This window comes from Pseudochaenichthys georgianus, chromosome 1, assembly GCF_902827115.2.
Source record: "Pseudochaenichthys georgianus chromosome 1, fPseGeo1.2, whole genome shotgun sequence".
In the NCBI taxonomy this organism is placed as follows: Eukaryota; Metazoa; Chordata; class Actinopteri; order Perciformes; family Channichthyidae; genus Pseudochaenichthys; species Pseudochaenichthys georgianus.
Window position 1 is genome coordinate 17,366,170 of NC_047503.1, and position 21,697 is coordinate 17,387,866.

Here is a 21,697-nt window from a genome sequence, read left to right on the forward strand (position 1 = left end):
TTCACTTTTCTCCACACCTCTAAAATCATAGAAAAAATACACAACACCCCTTTTTTGTTGAATAACCAACAACTCATTTCCACCACAGGTAATTTTTGTTTCACATAACATCTTCTCAGGACTGTGTTTTGTTGCATGTTCAAACAGGTTCATGCTTATCAGTGTGTTTGGTGACATCACACTGTAAATCCCGCCATAAATGCACACCTGTAACCTGAGCAGGTGTAATCGGCCATCATGATTGACAACACGTAGGTCATACTATAGGCTATATGATAATACATTGAGAATATGTTATGTGTGTGAAAGAAAGTCACTTTTAACTACGAACAATGTTATTTGTTGAATGTTTTCAGTTACTTTCCATACTTTTAGTTAGTTAGTTTACTCCTCATGTACAGGTGAAGTTGCCCACTCAGCAGTTGTGTCCCGGCACGTCACTTCCCAGGGAAGTCCGAAAAGTGTTCCATCTGTGCGGCGGTGCGGGAGGAGGAGGCTCTCTGAGCAGAAACTGGGGTCTCTGCCAAGGCGGTAGGGCAGATTTGAAGCGCAGTGACATGACACAGCGGTGTTTTCACGGCTCAGGACTGAAAAACCTCCCACCCAGAACATTCTGACACTGACACGGAACTTGGAGCGATGCTTAAAATCACTTTCGTCCCGACGGTTTGAGCTCCAACTCTAGCTTCGAGTTTTGAGGATGTTTCGGAGATGGCCTGAACTTTTCTTCCTTCCCAGAGTTAACAGTCACCCTGCAGTTTACTCGGAGCATGCAGCCTTTAGAAACACACTCCGGTAGCTCGGTTCTGGACTCCCTGCTTTTGTTTTTCCTCTCAGGCCGGGGGAGGAGATGAGTTTCTCAGGATGGGACTGTGCCTCGGTACCGAAGTCACAGAGGAGCAGAAGAAGGCCAGGATACTCAGTGCCAAGATAGACAGAGAGCTGTACGAGGACGCCAAGCGGGAGATGAATGTGGTTAAAATCCTGCTACTAGGTGAGGCTGCACACCCTGATCATAACTCACCTGAGACATAAGGTGAAGGGCTAAAACCTGCATTTGGAATCCATCACGGGATATGTTTTCAGTGATTGGCATGATTTAAAAAAAAAAAAAAAAAAACAATTTCCATGTTGAAAGTGATACTAAAGTTGAATTATTAATTATGGTTCCTCATGAGCCACTTTTCTATTTAAACCAATATAGATTCCATGTTTAAAACTAGTGACCACATTTGATTACAAAAAGATAAATGATAGTAAATGCAACTTTATTTGGATTTATCTCTATTAAAAAAAGAAAAGTAAACGCAGTTAACCCATTATTTTCAACCTCCTCCAGGGGCAGCAGAAAGCGGTAAAAGCACTTTGGTGAAACAGATGAAGATCATCCACAGTAATGGATTCACCAAGCAAGAGCTCATCAGCTTCAAGGTTGGAAACACACACACACACACACACACACACACACACACACACACACACACACACACACACACACACACACACACACACACACACACACACACACACACACACTTAAATAGATTGGTCCACTCTCTGTGATGTTGTTTTGTTTATCAGATAGCCGTCTATTAGCATACAGTGTGGTTGGTTTCCAGAAGAAGAGCTGGATAAACAATCACATTTGTCTCTTCGCTTTTAAAGGGAAGTAACAATGTCATTATCACATAGCAGAGCGTTGACTTGAGTCAGACTGGATGACAAATCTGATGACTTAAGTCTCAACTTCACAAACACAATTATGACCTGCAACTCAACTCTTACTCTAACACCAATAACTTCAGCTTCACATGGAATCGAGCATTTAGACCTGGTAAGACTTGGTAATTTTGGGACTTGAGGGCAAAACTATGACTTGGTCCCACCTCAGTTAACAAGTTCATGACCTGACTCCAACAGAGGCAGTGAGGAGGGTGTGTTTTATACTGCAGACACAGCAGCGCTTTATTCCAGGTGAAATCAAATCTAAAGATTGAGAAGAACAGGAGATGAGACGATACACGAGGCGATGTTTGCTTCCTGTGTGGGGACGGAGATTCCTCTGGATACCCGGGTCAGATCCAAGTTGGTATGCAGTGGTTTGGCTCACATCTGCTCTTCTTTCTGTGTGTGTGAGAGCAACTGGAAGCCAAATTCCTGCGTTGTAGGCCTACTAGGGGCTGGGGTGGGGTGGGGATAATGGAAACACACACACACACACACACACACACACACATACACATACACACACACACACACACACACACACACAGAAGCTTCACACCATCAGCTTGTTTTTATTGAAGGCTTATCTTTTTCCACATCCCCCTCCTTTAACCTCACACCATGTTTTACTCTCCCTCTCTTCCCTTTCCTATTTACTATTCTGTATCTTTTTCTCTCCGAGCCTCTTACTTTCTGTTATACACAAAATTAGTATTTGATGACAGGAAAAGGCCTTTTTTCTATCGTCAGCAGGCTATAGATACCTGCACTATAATAACAGCCCTGTCACTGGAATACACTGGCAAGGCTAACTTCATAGATATAGATGGAGTTTGAACCTTCCTAGGCTTAATTCACACTACGAGTGTTCATCCAGAACAAAAATGACTTTAACTAAAAAAGAACAAGCTTTTGACAGATTTTTTGGCGTTCGTGTGTGTGATCATTTAGGTCCAAAACACTGTCAAACTAAGTCAAAACCTTGGCAGTATCTCATTGGTCAGGATTACAAGCAAACGCGCACTCATATGAAATATGGAGGTCCCAGTTGTTTGTACAGGCAGCTGGGATGCCTTAGTGCATTCCTAGATATTAACCTGTTAAACCCCGAGCCTGTTTTTCAGGTTTCAGGCTCGAAAATGACATTCCCAGAACAAATGACTATAACTTCACTTCTAAAAGGTTTATATGAATAATTGTTATTATCAAAGCAAGGTTACATCTGTGAGTTGGATGTAGAAGTGTCAGAATCAATATAGACTTTTCTGTGTCAGAGTAAATTCAGATGGAACATAGCAAAAAAATGTAAATTCCTGTCTCCGCCTAAAGAAAACCCATTACTTATAGTGAAGACCAACCTTGGATGATGGGTTAGTAGCCTAAAAGCTTTAGGAATCCAAAGTATAACATATAATAAGTACCCTGTATCAAGATTGAGGCAAAACAAGTGACATTTGACCTTTTTAGAGAGGTTTATGAAAATAAAGTCCAGGCGGGATAAGCTTTGGGCACATTTGGTTCCATCAGTGCCATTTGACCTTTTTCAGGTACCAGACTATAACAATCATTGTATTACATTGAATCATCACTATAGGTATTCATTCCACCCATTTTTTTAAATATTTGTGTGTGTGTGTGTGTGTGTGTGTGTGTGTGTGTGTGTGTGTGTGTGTGTGTGTGTGTGTGTGTGTGTGTGTGTGTGTGTGTGTGTGTGTGTGTGTGTGTGTGTGTGTGTGTGTGTGTGTGTGTGTGTGTGTGTGTGTGTGTGTGTGTGTGTGTGTGTGTGTGTGTGTGTGTGTGTGTGTGTGTGTGTGTGTGTGTGTGTGTGTGTGTGTGTGTGTGTGTGTGTGTGTGTGTGTGTGTGTGTGTGTGTGTGTGTGTAGCTGTGTGTGTAGCTGTGTGTGTATGTAACTGTACCAACGCACTATATAATAAAACTACACTGTAGGTCATTGTGTGTAGGTGTACTTGCACAATAAAAAAAACGGAAACATAGGTAACATTTGACTCCAACTGGGGCAGATTTATTTCAAACATTTTACCAACACACTATAGGCATGTAAAAACAAACATTTTACCAACGTACTATACAATAAAACCACACTGTAGGTTTGTAAAAACAACAAATATTTTACCAACACACTATACAATAAAATCACACTAGGTATATAAAAACAACAAGTATTTATTTTTTAAATAAACACTCGCAAAACGTTATACCTACCTGAACTTTATACCTACCTGAATGTTCCAGTATTTAGGTCGTGCCACTCCCTGAAACAGTTCCTTTTGACAGTGAAGCACAGAGGGACCTGGCACTTCCTGCAGTACACAGGTGTCTTCACCCTGTTGAGTCCAGCATCTAGGCACCTCCTGCAGTTCTTCCTGACCTTGGTGGCATCTTCCCCAAAATACTCGGGCATGCATGTGAGTGGTGGAGGAGGGGGTGGTGGAGGTGCAGGGCCTTCAGAAGGGCCTTCAGCAAACTCCAACAATTCTGCAGCAAGCTGCTCCCTGAAAGTCTTCTGGGTGTGTGGCTTTGTTCTGCTGGGGTCACTCCTCATCTAACAAATGTGGAAAAACAAAGAGATTAGATTAATCCACTGGCTTATACTGAGGATAATATTGGACTATAAATGAATAATATTACACCAAATAAATAAGTAAACACATGTATATTCATTCACTGGCCATTCATTTAGAAAATGTAACTCCAAAAAGACAAGTAACACTATTTAGCATTTTGGCTAATCATTCCTGTAGCTTCTTGGCTAAGCTAGCACTGTGACGCAGTTTCACCAAACTCATAAGTAATATATAAAAACAGAGAGATTACATACCTTTCCCGTGGTGGAAGTTCAACATCCGAGTCACTACTGTCCGGATCCAGGTCTGGCTGGAGGAGATCTTCATCATCCGACGAAGAGTCATCTGGTATGCTGTGGTGCTGTGGTCTTGCTGCGTAATGGAGCCGGAGCGGGCGTAGTTTATACTACGCAGGATCATATCTTTGGAACCCATTGGTCGATTTGGGTGATTGACACCTTTTCTGAACCGTTGGAGCCAATAGAATCGAGAGACAGTTAGTAAGTCCCGCTAAACACTTACGTCAAGTAGAGAGAGGTTTGCGTAAACAGCACGTGAGACAGCATTAGCTCGGGACTGCGAAACTTTATACCTACTCTGCTGCCATGAATGTAATGATAGATTATCAGGAACAATTCTAAAGTGACTAAGAGACATTGGATTAACCTTAAACAGCGTTTTTATTCCCTTGAACAAGAGCTTTGATCACAAAACAGCAACGGTAAGACATAATTATTGTTATGGTTTTGAAAACTGTTGTTTTTTTTTCTTCTCTGTTCTGGCTGCTAGCTCAGTACGTTTGTGTCCTACAGTGATTATACTTATAACAAAATAATCTGTGGAGTATCAGCTTTCAGGTGACATGTAGTTTGTGCAGAACATATTAAGTTTTAAAGATCGTTTTTGCTAGTTAGCACCGGAAGTAGCATCTGCCCGTTTTAACTAAGGGCTAATGCTAACGCTTCTTGTGAGACTTGTGTTTTGTTTCGGTAAAAATGGTTCGTATCGTCAGTTAGCTGAGATTCTTCTCGTTAATCTGGTATAACACATTAATAGGTTTTTAAATATTAAGATGCCCTGAGACACAGTGTCGTGAAAAAAAAAACAGGGCTTAACAGGTTTTAAAGACTCCCTCTCTGCTCTCACTTCTCATAACAGTCACCTTGGCCCCTTTTAAGTAAATGCAGAAAATTATGCCCCGTGTCTTTTTTTTATACAGTTACATATAAAAAAAACGGATTTATAAAGTAAAGAAATCTATGCCATATAGATTTAGAACATCATTGTGTTTCATACACAAATGTATTTTACATGTGCAAGCATGTACACGCGTAACACCATGAGGTTAATACCACTAGTCAAATCTCTTTTGTTGAACATGCTGTCAGTTGGCGTTGCCTTTGTTCTTGCCCTTACTTTAGGAAAAAAGACACTAACCCACAAACCTGACCATCCCAACCTCCCACAGCAAACACACACACACACACACACACACACACACACACACACACACACACACACAACACAGTCTGTTTGTTTCTATCTCGCTATCTTCACCAAGCGTCTGTGTTCACCAGTGCTGCAGTAAACATCTGGATGCACGTTTCCTGCTCCTCGCTTTCCACTCTCTAGTTCCCCTGAAGGCACAGCAGGAAAATCCTCCTCTTTATTTCTCTATCTGGTCTTTTGTGGCCATGCCAGTCAGGTTAGTATTGCATTAGGACCCTGACAGGGCTGCCTGTCTGAGGAGCTGGAGAGGAGAGGGGCTCCTCTTTGTCTCATTCCTCCTTTATTTGCAGCCTGAGGCCACGGTGTTGTATTTACTCTGGATACGCTGAGATTTTCCCTTCATTCTTTTCCAATCGCACGCCTTTGTCAACAACACACACACAAACACACACACACACACACACACACACACACACACACACACACACACACACAGTCTGGGGTTAATGATTAAACATCAGGCCATCCCGAGTTCAGCCGCATTCTTTGTTGGCTTTTTGTTGCAACCACTTCATCACAAGACAACATTGGCTGTTGGTTTGTGAGTGGAGGGAGCCGATCCAAACAGTAAACTGGGCTAAAACAATAGTTCAGTTTATCTGGAGGGATTTAGAGATTACGTTGTGGTAATGGGAGTTGTATTATCCATTTAGTTCCCACCGTCTAAACTGTGGTGGTAATGGTGGTGGGAGTATTACTAGTCAGCAGGAAACAAAAGTTAGGGAGAGGTGAGAGATTTTCTGTCTGTTGGACTTCCTGCAAAACACACACAGGTGAAAAACGGTGTCTTTTTACCCTGTACTTTTCCATAGAGATGACGACTAGATGAAGGGGGATTCAGATTGTGTGTGTGTGTGTGTGTGTGTGTGTGTGTGTGTGTGTGTGTGTGTGTGTGTGTGTGTGTGTGTGTGTGTGTGTGTGTGTGTGTGTGTGTGTGTGTGTGGTGTGTGTGTGTGTGTGTGTGTGTGTGTGTGTGTGTGTGTGTGTGTGTGTGTGTGTGTGTGTGTGTGTGTGTGTGTGTGTGTGTGTGTGTGTGTGTGTGTGTGTGTGTGTGTGTGTGTGTGTGTGTGTGTGTGTGTGTGTGTGTGTGTGTGTGTGTGTGTGTGTGTGGCAATTCTGCAGAAATGTATGTTAGCCGCTACAAGCTGATTTGTAGTTTGTCACTGTAACACAAAGATGGTGTAGCCTTGGCCGTCCCTCCTCCCTCTGCCTCCCTACTTTACTGTCAACACAAAACTAGACTAAGCCTTGAGTCACAGAAGGAGGAACCTGGAAACAATTGATAAGGAGGTCAAAGGTGGAGGAAGGGGCGAAAGATATAGGGAGAGAACAACAGCTATACACCAGAGAGGCTGTATTTATTTAATTTGAACTCCTGTATAATAGCAACCAATTCAACCAATCCAATACATTTCGCCTTTGTGATGATCCAATTTTGCTAAGTTGGTTCAAACTTCATGCAACATTTTGGGGATGTGTTTACTGTATTTTCTTTTGAATTAGTGCTGCAAAAACAATCTTTTAAACTTGAATATGAGAATAGTTGGCAATAAATATGATCATTGAGTAGCTGGGTTTGTGTTGTGATGCCCAGCTCATGTGTTGAATTACAGCAAATGCTGCCTTCTTTTTTGTTGAAACAAAAAAACTTGACAGACAATAATACTTTCTTTATGTAGTATGTATGTAGCCAGCCCTTGATAAATGTATTTTTGAATATAATGCTTGATAAAGCTAATAACACTTAATCGATCAATTGCAAAATGGAGATAAAGCAGATTGAAGGTATTTTTGTCAGTCGAAGCTAACACAATCTGTTTTCGTGAATAAACCTACCCAAGTAACTGAAAACCAAACTGGGACCCTTTTCAAATGGCTGGCTATGCACCTCTTGGCCTAGTGATGGGTGCAAATGTGCAATGTGACCCTGTGGAGGTGAATCAACTGATCATTTACTTTAAATAGGCTGATAACATTCACAGTGGGTGCCATCACCCCTATATCGCCAACTGCCTGCACTTACTGATGTTTTTTGTCATAAATCATAGAAACTGCACCATAAAATTATTCTATTTAATGTTCGTACCACTGTAACAATGCTGCTATTATGATCTAACTAATCTAGAGTTACACGCATTTGTATATCTTAGTGGAATACAGTGATGATGAGGTACAAATACACAGAGCAGCTTATTCCTGATACAAATCAATGCAGCTTTCCCCTTAAGATGAAGCCCCGTCACCTCTCTGAGTTATCTCATCTCACACATCTCACTGGGAGAGCAACACATCTCAAACCGGACACCAAAACACACACACACACACACACACACACCACACACACACACACACACACACACACACACACACACACACACACACACACACACACACACACACACACACACACACACACACACACACACACACACACACACACACACACACACACACACACACACACACACACACACACACACACACACACACACACACACACACACACACACACACACACACACACACACACACACACACACACACACAAACAAAGAAGAGCGACCAGACCGTGACAGAATCCTGACGGAATGTGGAGCTTATCTTTGGCCGGCAGGATTATAACACACACGTCCCAACTCTCTGCTGAAGTTATTCTGCTTCAATCACATAATTTTTTCAACTTTAACTCATCTACGTTCTCAATAACACTTGATAGCTGCTCCATGGGGTGTGATGATACACTCTCACACTCATTCAAACAATGCTGCACATAAACATACATATACTTTATATGTATACACATTACTGCATACTTTAACAATGTTAGATGCAGAAGGAAAAACTAGGGTAATTACATATTTGTGTAAGTATATGTTCTAGGCCAGCCAGCTTACATTTGATTATTAAAATGATACCCACATTGGAATAATGAGTTATTTGGCATTTAAAAGCAATTATTAAAGCTTTAGCTACAAAGTTTTGGGGTTTTTTGGAGCTTTGTTTTTTGGCACCTTTTCCTTTTATTTGACAGAGTAGAGACAGACAGGAAATGGGGATGAAAAGAGGTTTATTACATGTAAAGGACCCATGGCTGGACTGTTACACAGGACATTGCGATAATGTGGGATCTGCAACATGCAACAAAAGGCTGCGGGTCAGACTCGAACTCCTGCCTGCCTCATATTAAACGTGCACATCTGAGAGTTATATCAATCTTCTCATCTAACCTTTATTTTGTGTGGTGGTTCTTTCCCTGTGCGTTGGTAGGGCAGTACAAACAATCAACAGGAAAACACTTGGGGGGAAATGCAATAATAAGACAAACTTAAGTCAGGCTGCAGTAGAGTCAACTAACCCACCACTATTAAAAAGTGTCTGTTTCTGTGAATCAAGGTTAAATAATACAGCAAGCCCCCAATGTATAGTTTGATTAAACAGTGTTTGTGTGTGATATAGCAAATCCAGCATTAGTCAGAATGTTATTTCTTTTCATGAATTTAATGCATGGATGTTTGGCAGCCTGCTGTACTGGATAACCTCCTGACCTCCATGAAGTTCGTCCTCCACGGTATGGGCGTCCTGCGGATCAACCTGGCTAACAGCAGGAACAAGGTAGGCCGCACTCCTGGCCTTTTCTACTTTATTACAAATGTCCTTTTAATCTGCCCTTTTCTCCAAATATATCTATTTTTCTTTCTCATACTGATCCTCTTGTGTTCAAATGTATCTAGAGTTCAATGCTTCTGGTTTTCCTGCACTTCACCAAATTCTCCACTAGAGGGCAGCATCTCAGCACTGCAGGCACAGCTACTGCATCTGGCAACACACACGCACACAAACACACACACATAGATCAGAAAGTTAGATGGATAGTGGTGGGTGGATTAATTGTGAGGTTAGATTTGATTTGAACTTTTCTGTCAGTTTTATAACTCATACAAACTGTCCACCCACTCCGCCATGATGATACTCTAGCCTCATCCCAATACCCCTCCTCGACTCCTCCTTTCCCTCACTCGCGTCCCTTCCTTGCATCTTAGCTCTGCCTCTGTAAGATGCGAGCGAGAGACACGAGGAGTCCTCAGGTATTAATTGGGATGTCCTAGTTCACTCAAACGTCACTCTTAATCGACGTCTGTTAATGATGACATGTGCACAGCTGTATCCCCTCTCATCGGGCTTAACTGAATAACCCTTTAGAACCGGCCCATTTCTGGTTAAATATTTATTTAAATGAATGAATCTTTCTCTTGTTAGTCAAGGAATTCAATGTATGATGGTTGGTTCTGCTTTTGTGTTCCGTTTAGGTGTAAAAGGTAGCCTACATTTAAATACAAATATAATTATAGTAATGTGAAAGCCTTTTAGAAATGAATTGCACATAATAATTCCCACGGAGCTGTGAGCACTTATACATTTATGTGACGCTTTTCCACTCATCTTCCAGTTGTTGGTTTTCCTCTGTTGAAATCGACCAGCTGTGAAGGTGGGGGCGGGGCTTTTATACGCGAGTAGTAGGGGTGTTCACAGAAGTCACGCTTCGGTTCGTACCTCGGTTTGGGGGTCACGGTTCGGTACGGGTTCGGTACAACAAGAAAAAGCAAAAAAAAGTCCCAAATGCATAATTCCAGGTTTGTTGTTATTTATGTTTGAACAGTAGTGCAAGTTTCAGTTTAAAAATAAGGAACTCTGACATTTTGAATCATTAACTGTATTAAACAGTTAAAAACAAACCACAAACAGCACCACACACACTCAGATGGCCATAGTATCTTTAATGGCTGATGTCAAACAAAAAGGTTTCATCAAGCTGTAAAACTAAAAAGAATGTCTTGAAAATATTACATCATAAATAATAAGAAAGTGTTTCAAGAGCGCAAAGTCGTTGAAAAACATATGCCAAAAGCTTCCGTTATTTATTTTGGTCTCTCGGCTCTCATGTCTCTTGGTTTATTAAAAACAGCGGGGATCAGCTGTTGAACTGCTGTTGTCTTTTGCCGGTGTTCCGGATCAACTTGTTTCCCAATCAACTCGTTTCCGTGGGGTGCGTGGCTTTCGACTGAAATACACATTTCGATCGCTTTCTTCTGTCGTTTACATACATCTTTTGGTATATTTGGCTTCTTAGGAACACGTTGATGCACATCCAGTACCGGTGTGTGAGGTTGTGATTACGATGGCGATATCCGGACGCGAACAGCGAGGACTACAACAAGACAAACGAGTTGCTCGAATAAATCATTTAAACCAGCTATTGTTTCCAGACTTATTACGGAATATCGTTGTTAATGTCCAAGTCCATCTGTGTATACCTTCAGACAGCCTCCAAGTGAAGCACACGGTGTTTACTCACAGTTTGAAAGCAGCGTGGAGAAGTCTTCATCTGTGTTAAACTGTGATCCTCCCAGGGAACTGGGACCCGCCCACGTTAAAATGTGACCCGCCCAGGTTAAATTGTGTTACGATTTCTGTGGCTATCTACCAGCGATCATGTTTAATATGAAAGACTACCCACACATGTATCCCTTATCAAAACGGTATTGTGCAGCACTCATCCAGATAAGATGTGACTGTTACCTCGTTTTGCAACGATAGCAGCAGAAATGTCATTGAGGATATTTAGACTTTAAAATGATGCTTGGTCATGAATGTTGGTGTCGGCAAACAATATTACGAATCCTCTATTCAAACATAATATTCAATGTGCATCGACATGAAAATAACAAAAAAGTTCATCCTGGACTCAAACCCGAGTCCCAACAGTAAAAAGCCACTCGAAAGCCACGCACCCCACGGAAACGAGTTGATTGGGAAACAAGTTGATCCGGAACACCGGGCTCCGGTGATTGGCAAATCTGGCTGATGCCTTCTGATATGATTTAGCATGTTTGGCGTGTGTTCCCATTAGCATACCGCACCGCTGTCTAACAACGACGACACACCGGCCTCGTCCGATCCACCACTCGCACACTTCATCGTTATTGTAGTCCACAGGGAACCTGAAATGTTCCCACACAGCTGATTTAAAAGAAGCAGGTGGGTTCTAGCTCCTGTGTGTTATCTGAAATCGCCATACTAACTTTTCTTCTTCTTGTATTTTGTTGTTGTGTTTCTTCTTGTTCTTCATTTGTTGTTTAAGGGCGGCTGGCAAACAGCTTTTAGGCGCAATACCGCCCCCCGGATTATATATAATGTCGTGGATACTGCCCTGAATGACAGACTTTTTTCCCACTCGTTAAAAAAAAGGCGTATTCGTCATGCGACGGCATGTGCCGAACCGTGATGTCCGAACCGTGACGGTACGGGACGAATACGGATACCGTTACACCCTTGGCGAGTAGTGAAAACACTTCCGCAGTCTGCTCGCGTGTATCCTCCCTTTCGTCTCCTCCCGCACCCCTCCTCGACTCCTCCGTGTGCATTTCAGCTATTGGAACGTCCTTCAAAATGGCGTGTCTTGATCGATTTCCGGGTCAAGTCCCGGAGGAGGGGAAGAGAGGAGTCGAGGAGGGGTATTGGGATGAGGCTACAGTGTTTCCTCTATTAAATGTCACCAAAGTGTGTGTGTGTTTGTGCTTTAACATGTATTTGTGTGCTTATCCTTTTATTTGTGCATCTGTACTTATTACCAAGTCTAGAGAACAAGCTTCTTAAACTTTTCTGTCCTCTTTCACGTCCTTTTTTCATCCTGCCTCGCTCCTCCCTGTGGACCCATCCATATCTCCTTCTCTCCTCGCAGGTCCACGCCCACTCTGTCCTGTCGTGTGGGCGGTGTTTTGACGAAGAACAGGTGCTGTTTCCTTTCCTTGACCACGCCCTGTCCTGTCTGCTGGCCGACCAAGGGGTGAGGGCGGCGGCGGCCCGGGGATACGAGTACGAGCTCAATGACTCTGCGCTGTAGTGAGTACTCTGCTCACACTCACGCTGTGCCAAGGACATGCAGGGGTCCAATTAGCAGAACTTAGCAGCTGATGTTCAGCCGTGTGCTCGCTGTCACTGGGAATCAGAGCTCTGGAGAGTGGAAAGGAAAGAGGGAGGGAGAAAAAAACCCAAGTAGAGTGTAATTACTTGTACCTCCACAGGTCCAAAACAAGTCCAAAACAAGAGATTTTGTTTTAGTAACATTATCTCTTTTCCACTACACTATCTTGAATATCACTACATTTATCTAACAGCTTTAACATTGTAAAGGTGTCACTTCCGACTCTGGGTAATTATGACAGCATGTCCTACTATTTTGAGAGTTTGAACAAACCAGACCTTCATCTATTAATGTAGAAAATAATCAGCACATTAAACCATTATGAAAGTAATCATTAGTTCAAAATGAGCTCCAACTACAACAGTTAAGTCAACTCGTGCATCGGTAATAACAATAAAACAAATGATATAATATAACTTGTGTCTACTTTAAATACTTTAACAACACTTTCCTATTTTACTAAAGTAACATTAACATGTTTAAATGCAGGGCTTTTGTAAGAGAGTATTTCGTATGGTGTAGCATGGTCTACTTGACTTATCTAACCGAAGTGATCGTAACGTTACTTTGCAAACCGTCACACCCTCCCACACACACACACACACACACACACACACACACACACACACACACACACACACACACACACACACACACACACACACACACACACACACACAAAAGGACACGGTAACGTTGTTGTGATTCACTTCAATTAATGATAACTACGGAGCTTGCTAACAGCAAGGCACAAGGCTACTTCACTCATTTAGCTAGCTAATGTAAGATACAAATGCTGTCGAGGCCTCACTGCTTGTAAAATAAAGAGCACAAACTGACTACTTACCCGAGCGGCGAGCCCCGCTGTTCTCCGTCATTTTTCTCCCGGGTTGTTGTGATCACATGACTGACAAAGCCGTGCTCTGATAGGCCAGAAGTAGGTTTGATTGCATTAGGGCTCGATTGCTTATCCTGTCTGAGTAGCCCGGATGATGCTGCATCGCAATTTTGGACATTGAATTTTATACACCGAATTTTTTGACGTAGAATTCCGCGTCCTTGGTTTGGGGGTAATTTCGAGGCTGCACATGGGTAGACTTTGCGTCCTTCAAATCCCCACAATGCTTTGCGCACGGACCAATTTCCCCAAATCTGTGGCGGAAAATGTAAGGCGGGGCCTCTCATATGACGCACACCTGCACACTTGCTAGCCTGTTCCACTCTTCGTTTTCCGAATGCTAGGAAGGATTCTTGCCTAGCTTACTTACCTGACTAGTGCTTCAACCCATTGTACGTGATAGGCTAAGGGGCGGGACATCTCTAAGCAGTTGACCAATCACAACAGAGCCGGCCAACTAACCAATCAGAGCAGACTGGGCTCTGGTTTCAGACTGCCAAGTTCTTCAGGGCTTTGGCATGTATATAGTGATTTAGCCATGGATTTAGCCCGAACTTGAGAGGCTGGAGGGCAACAGAGGACGCTTGGACAACTCAGATTTTGTTCTTTTTTGTCTTTATTTTTAATAGACAACTCCAATAATTTTCATCAGGTTGAAAACCTTCAAAGCACAAAGGACAAACAAATGTAAGCTCACATGCAAACACAAATTACAAACATTTTGCATGCCTCATTGCATTTTTCTCAATAATAATAACACCAACTCAGTCACATCGTCACATTCCTGCCTTTTCAGGGTATTTTAATTAAAAGGATAAATTGTGAGGTATTTTACAACAACATCATTAACTTAAATGAATTAATAAGAGTGTTTTTCTCTACTTGGAGACAAGCACCAGAGAAAACCTCAACTGAACACCTGCGCTGTCTAAAATACACATCAATCAAATGGAGCGCAGGCAGACCACGCTGCGTAAAAAGCCGTCGATTGCGCAACAGCACTCACAAAGTAAGGCAAAAGATCAAGTACATAAAACACAATAAACACCAGAGAAACATACCAATGGCGTCTCTGGATCCTCACACACACTGGCCGTTTCTCAATCGTGAGGATGCTTGCTTGGTAGCACATGTCTTCCGAGTCACTTCCTTCAGAAGCTAGGCAAGAATCCTTCCTGGCATTCGGAAAACAAAAAGTGGAACAGGCTAGCAAGTGTGCAGGTGTGCGTCATATGAGAGGCCCCGCCTTACATTTTCCGCCACAGATTTGTGGAAATTGGTCCGTGCGCAAAGCATTGTGGGGATTTTAAGGACGCGAAGTCTACCCATGTGCAGCCTCGAAATTACCCCCAAACCAAGGACGCGGCCTCGGTGGAATTCCAAGTATGCTGGAGATTGGAACAGTCCTTCGGCGGCACTCGATGACGTAGTATCCTTGAAATATTGGCTTGGAAGCCAGTTTCCTCGCGATTGAGAAACAGCCACTGTCGCCAACTTCTCCCTCCGTGGCCGTTTCTCAATCGCGAGGATGCTGGCTTGGTAGTCGCATACTTCCAAGTCACTTCCTTCAGAAACGAAGCAAGTATACTTCCAAGCCACGGCTTCGGAAAACGAAGAAGAATGGAACAGGCTAACAAGTGTGCCACTCTCTCTAACGGTTTCAACATAAACTCTACCGAAAATAAATACCTCACGATGTCTATCTAATTATGAACTTGCTTTACTTTCACAGAACACATTTATGGTGGTAACAAATTTAACAAAGTAACACATTTACCAACACTACACATTTTCTACGCCACTACATACTTACATTTAAATGTGTGCTGCGTCGGTTCAGTCATTCTCCGCAAGGGTTTTTGAAATTGGTCCGTGCGCAAAGCATTGTGGGGATTTTAAAGACGCAAAGTCTACCCATGTGCAGCCTCGAAATTTCCCCCAAACCAAGGACGCGGCCTCGGTGGAATGCCAAGTATGCTGGAGATTGGAACAGTACTTCGGCGGCACTCAATGACGTAGCATCCTTGAAATATTGGCTTGGAAGCCAGTATCCTCGAGATTGAGAAACGGCCCGTGGCTTTGGAAAGAGACCGGCCATCATAATTCCTGCCCCTTTTGTTGCCGTGTTACCGAAAGCGGCATTTATTCTTTTTAATGACAGCTCGCTTCTCATTGATGAAAAGTAGCCTATGCTATTCAAAATAAAAACGAATACCCCCTCTTGGTATTGAACATCTATAATAACAATAATCTAAATGAAAATACATACAAATTATTTGTCCATCCGTTTTCATCAGATATTATTTTTTTCCTTTTTATACTAACTTTCGTCTCGACACAGACAGAGGGTGAAAAGAGGGGCTGCAGCACAGGCAGTATGAGAAAAATAAAGAGCTTTTTGAACATTAAAGCATGGAGACATGTCACAGTAGAGGAACAAAATACAATTATGAACCTAACAATCAGCATAATACAGCCCCTTTAACTCTGCACATTTAAGAAAAGAAGTAAAGAAGTGAAGATGAAGATGAAAATAAGAAACAAGTGTACATCAGGGGGGGGGGGGGGGTGGCGTGTGTGATTCAGAAGTAAGGCAGAGCTGGGACCCACCAGGAGGCCGTCTGTTCTCATCCTCTACCCCAGCGAGAGGCCTCCGCTCTGGGGTTATCTACACCGACAGGCTCCCCTGTTCACACTGAGAACCACCATTCATCATCATCATCATCATCCTCGTCTCTCCTCAGACACACACACACACACACACACACACACACACACACACACACACGGTTGTGAGGACTCTTATCAAGTATAGATGCTGATGATTATATGTGTGTTTGGAAGATAAAGTAAAAAATTGTTTACTTTCTTTACTCATTAGGGTTGTGATTAGGGTTGCACAATACATTGTTTGTTGTCTTTGCATTGATGATTTAAAAAAAAAAACTGTTTATTTTTGGTCACTATAAGTCACTATTGGTCACTGCAATACATTGGGATCTAGTCAAAATGTACCCAAACAATAAATTACCTCTGTCTCTTAAACTCAGAAAGGTCCTCGCAAATACACAATTCCAAAACAGAAACTTGCTCTTCGTACAGCAGGCAGTGTGTTTTTTAAACAGCAGGATGTGAGTAGCTTCCCAAGAAACTGATTCAGGGTGACTAGTCGAGAATGTCACTGTGTGTGTGTGTGTGTGTGTGTGTGTGTGTGTGTGTGTGTGTGTGTGTGTGTGTGTGTGTGTGTGTGTGTGTGTGTGTGTGTGTGTGTGTGTGTGTGTGTGTGTGTGTGTGTGTGTGTGTGTGTGTGTGTGTGTGTGTGTGTGTGTGTGGTGTGTGTGTGGTGTGTGTGTGTGTGTGTGTGTGGTGTGTGTGTGTGTGTGTGTGTGTGTGTGTGTGTGTGTGTGTGTGTGTGTGTGTGTGTGTGTGTGTGTGTGTGTGTGTGTGTGTGTGTGTGTGTGTGTGTGTGTGTGTGTGTGTGTGTGTGTGTGTGTGTGTGTGTGTGTGTGTGTGTGTGTGTGTGTGTGTGTACTTCTCACTGAGGGCACACATGATACAGTTGATTACACTAGCTGTCTTAATAGCTAATCTGTGTTTGAAAGCCTAGCCTCAGTGTGTTTATTATGGTAAACCACAGTGAATATTCATCATGATGAGCCGCTGCACCCCCTGGGGCTCCAGCCTTATCACCGCATGCTCCACCCGCCACATGGCAGCTGATGGCCACACACACAAACAAACACACACACAAAAGGGCGAGTCTACACATCTGCATTCTTGATGTTATTCTCTTTTGATCTCAAGTCTTAACTGCAGGTTATTAAATGCTTCTTCCTCTCTCCCCCTTGTTTCTCATCTGTCTCCCTCTCTCTGCCTCCTCCCCTTCTTTGTCCGGTAGTTTCTTTGAGAACCTGACCCGCATCACGTCTCCAGATTACGTGCCCACAGAGACGGACGTTCTGCGAGTACGACTGAGGACCACAGGCGTGATAGAGACCCAGTTCAAAGTCAACCATCTCATTTTCAGGTAGACACCCATCACTCTTTAATAAGAGGTAATAATGTTGAATAAATGTACCTATAACCGCATAATAAGAGCAGCTGCTGTCAGGTCTGCACTTGACTCCAGAAGCGCCTGTCCTACCAACTTACTTCACCTGTTTAGCCGTGACACTCTTATCTGCGTCTACAGCCATGTGATAGGCGCGAGATGTGAGATGAAGATGGCGCCTTCATTCAATACGTCAATATTGCACCTATCATCTGGCTTTACACTCAACCGCAGACTGCACACACACTCATTCAAAGCTCTTATCAGTGGAGAAGCAGAGGGCAGGAATCTGAGCCCCTGAGACTGATGTGAGGTGACCATATTCATCTCTGATCAATGAGCCGCTGTCACATAATACCAATTTGTTCTAATCCTCCAAAGACTGAACTCATTTCCTGAAAAATGCCGATGGTCATGACATGGCGATGGATATTAATGAACTTGATTTCTCTGCAGCCTGATAGAGCCGACCAGGATCAAAGACAAAGCCCCTATATAAAAACCACTGATGTTGATGAGGCTTATTTTATACCAGTAGATTATTTGTACAGACATATACATAAAAGCACTCAGATTATTTACTGAAGTAAAAATAGCACTACTACTGTGTAAAAATATTCAGTTACAAGTAAAAGTCATGCATTCAAAATTCAAAATAAAAAGTACCATAAGTAAAAGTAGTCATTGTGCAAAATAGCCATTTTGAGCACCAGATATTTTCTAATTATATTATACAAATTAGTTGTGCATTTATGGTTCATTACTTCAATGTTGCACTTGGTAAAGGTGAGGTTTATTGTAATTACTTTATAAAGGATTGGGTAGCTTAACCTATGCATTTAATAGAATGTGTGTTGATTTTGTATTAATAACCTTAAATCGGCAAAGTAACTAGTAAATAAATATGTAAGATAAATGTTGTGGAATAAAAAGTGCAACATTTTCCTAAAAATGATAGTATAGATAAAGTAGCATAATGTTAAAAATATTTAAGTACATTACAAGTACCTCCATTATTTACTTAAGTACAGTACTTGAGTAAATGTACTTAATTACATTACACCACTCTGTAATAGTTGTTACATGGGCTCAAATGTTTTTTCTCTACTGCTTTTACCAAAAATTCACTTTTAATTTAATGAAACCTGTGAAATTAAGTAACTGAAAAAAAGGAGATTTGGGGAAATGCTGTACACAAAAGAATAATCAAAACAAGTTGCTGTTCCGTGTTATATTACATTTTGAGAACATGCGATTGAGGAAGCGATTCAGATATTTGGGCTAATTCCCTTCATTAAATCCCTACATAAAAATCAGTTTTCCTCGGAGGTGTACTTGGACACATTTCCGCTTTGAGATAAAATGCTATCGTCAGCATGCTCACAATGATATTGACGTGCTGATTTTTGCAATGTTCAGCATCATAATTTAAAGTGTTGGCATTTCAACATTTGTTAATTAGCACTAAGAACGTCATTAGTTCTGCAGGTATTTGGTGACCATTTTACACTTAACATTAGTGGTCCGTGGTGACGTGGAAATAATGGGTTGGTTTTTAGAGTGTTGGCTCAAAGCCGCAGCCTGAAGGATTGTGTGTGATTTTCCAAACACTGATTTAATTGGAAGACTAACGGTCCATGGAGGGTTAACAAGGACACATTCAGCACTGCTCACATTTCATCATGTGTGAGTCTATCACTCCTTGAAAAGCAGATTACTTTCTTTCTCGTTCTAAGTAATGTCTTCCTGAGGAGCACCTCTCCTCTGGAACAATAACAACCTGTCCTTCATCCGCGCTACACATGACATATTATATGGAATTATAAGAACAAATCACATTACCTCAGATTTTCATAAGATCTCTGTTTAGCATATAAACTTTGTAGAGCGAGGCGGTTTGTCAGCAGATGTCTTCAGTCTGGGGCATTTGTGTTGCATCTAAATACTTATAGTACGTCTCTAGATGCTGCTGCCTTTGTGGGAGTTTTGCATTTAATGCCATATATTGGATTTCAACCTTGGAAGTATTTTACGTCAAAAAAGTTTAACCAGCATACAAGCACTTTGATGATAACCGTAGCTGTTGTGCTGTGCAGATAAATGTTGCTTCTTCCTCGCAGTCTTGTTGCATGCGTCACTGTTGAGTCACTTGGAGGCTGTTTTGCCTTTTTTTTCAATTAATTTGTTTTCTTGTGAAACATAGTGATGGTGACGTCACCACATGGTGACACTGTCAGTCCTAATGTGTGAGCTTGCCCCCTCACACACCCTTTTATCTGCTGAATTATTAGCAGATAAATAATTAGGTGGAGTTAATCGTCAGACAGCACAATGAGTGTGTTTGTGTGTGTAGGTTCATGCCTGTGACTTGGAGAGATCAAGTTCTTGGTGTTATTGATGAGCTTAGCATAAGTCAATGTAATTATGTCAAACCTGGCAACAAAATGGATATTAAAGGGATTTAGAGGAGTAGATAGATCAGTGGTACTCAACCTCGTCCTAATCAGGAGCCACATTGACGAAAAAATATTTTTGCAAGAGCCACAATCCAAAAACGCTCCTTTCCTCCCTGAAACCATTATGCATTTGAGAATATGGATAATAGTAATATGTTACTAAGGAATGAAAAGCATAATGTACAGTGCAATAACTGTGATTTATTATTTTCACTGCAACCACAAAACACACATTGCTGACTGCCCATAACAACAGATAACAGACAGCATGTTTACTGATCATCACAGGATGCCTCTGTCGCTCTTTCACTCATATTTGTGTGGAATACGTTTTTTTGAGCAGTTCGGTTCTGTTTGAGTCTCGCCAGCTTTTCCGCCCTCAACTCTCCACCTTTCGGAAAGTCGGTACTGAACTTCGGATGTTTTGTGTCGTGATGGCGCTGCAAATTGGACCTTTTTAAATTGTGAAATGACGTTGTCATAAAGCAGGCAGATGCATTTTCCCGAACCGGTGGAGACGAAGAAAAACTTGAGTTCCCAGTCCTCTTTAAATGTTCGATATTCCTCTTCATATTTTCGTTTCCTATATTCCTTTACCATTTTTGCATAGTGCTGTAAGCTAGTTTTCCCAGTGTGACGGAGCAATTATCTCGCGCACCTGCAATCAGAGCGCGAAACCTGAAATAATTTGTGATTGGTTGTTCAGAGGGATGGGGGGGGCGGCTTAATAGACTGATGTGTGTGATGACTGATGTGTGACTTGTGAGTGATAATGAAATGTGGATGAATTCTGCTGACAATGTTTTTGTTTTTCGTTTTTTTTTTTTTTTAAGTGGGACTTAAAAGAGCTAGTCTTAAAGGAGCCGCATGCGGCTCGAGAGCCGCGGGTTGAGTATCGCTGAGATAGATAGTCTTTGTTAGAACGAGCAAGTCTACATTTGTACCATTCAGACATAGACAGAACATATTTTTACAAACTAATAAATTAACACGAGACTTTTGAAATATATAATAACATTTTTCATTCATTAAAAGTTTAGAAAGCAACAGACAGCTGAGTAAATTCAAAGATGGAGATTTTTGCTCCGGTTTATTTTCATTTGTAAATATTGAGGCTGCAATTGTTAACACACGTGAAACTGCCCCCCTTAGCTCAATTACTTTCTTTCTCTTGTCTGTTAGTACCGTTATACAAACAGTCTTTTGTTATTTTTTTATAAATATATTTAAGTTGAGAATACAGACACCACTCTCCAATGTCTTTACAGTAGCATACATTTAAAAAGCCATAGCAGCCAGTTAGCTTAGCTTAACACAAAGACTGGAAACAGGAAGACAATCAACCTGACTATATCCAAATGGTGTAAAATATGATCTGCAAATGTTATAAATATACTACCTTTGCATTATAATAATCTTTGTTACCTTTGGAAAGAACCAGGGCTAACTGTTTCCCCTGTTTTTAATTATTTGATTGAGCTAAGCTAACT

At 41.8% G+C, this 21,697-nt stretch overlaps 1 protein-coding gene across 1 annotated transcript in view; it reads left to right on the forward strand.

The window, feature by feature from the left end:
- The first annotated feature begins 420 nt into the window (after window positions 1-420).
- gnav1 (guanine nucleotide binding protein (G protein) alpha v1) overlaps window positions 421-21,697 on the forward strand; it is a 33,761-nt gene continuing 12,484 nt past the window's right edge. The window contains exons 1-5 of the mRNA XM_034100778.2: window positions 421-994; window positions 1,340-1,431; window positions 9,340-9,432; window positions 12,560-12,720; window positions 17,599-17,727. Coding sequence (XP_033956669.1) covers window positions 865-994; window positions 1,340-1,431; window positions 9,340-9,432; window positions 12,560-12,720; window positions 17,599-17,727 — 605 coding nt within the window. The 5' untranslated portion in view covers window positions 421-864. The remainder of the gene's footprint in view (window positions 995-1,339; window positions 1,432-9,339; window positions 9,433-12,559; window positions 12,721-17,598; window positions 17,728-21,697) is intronic.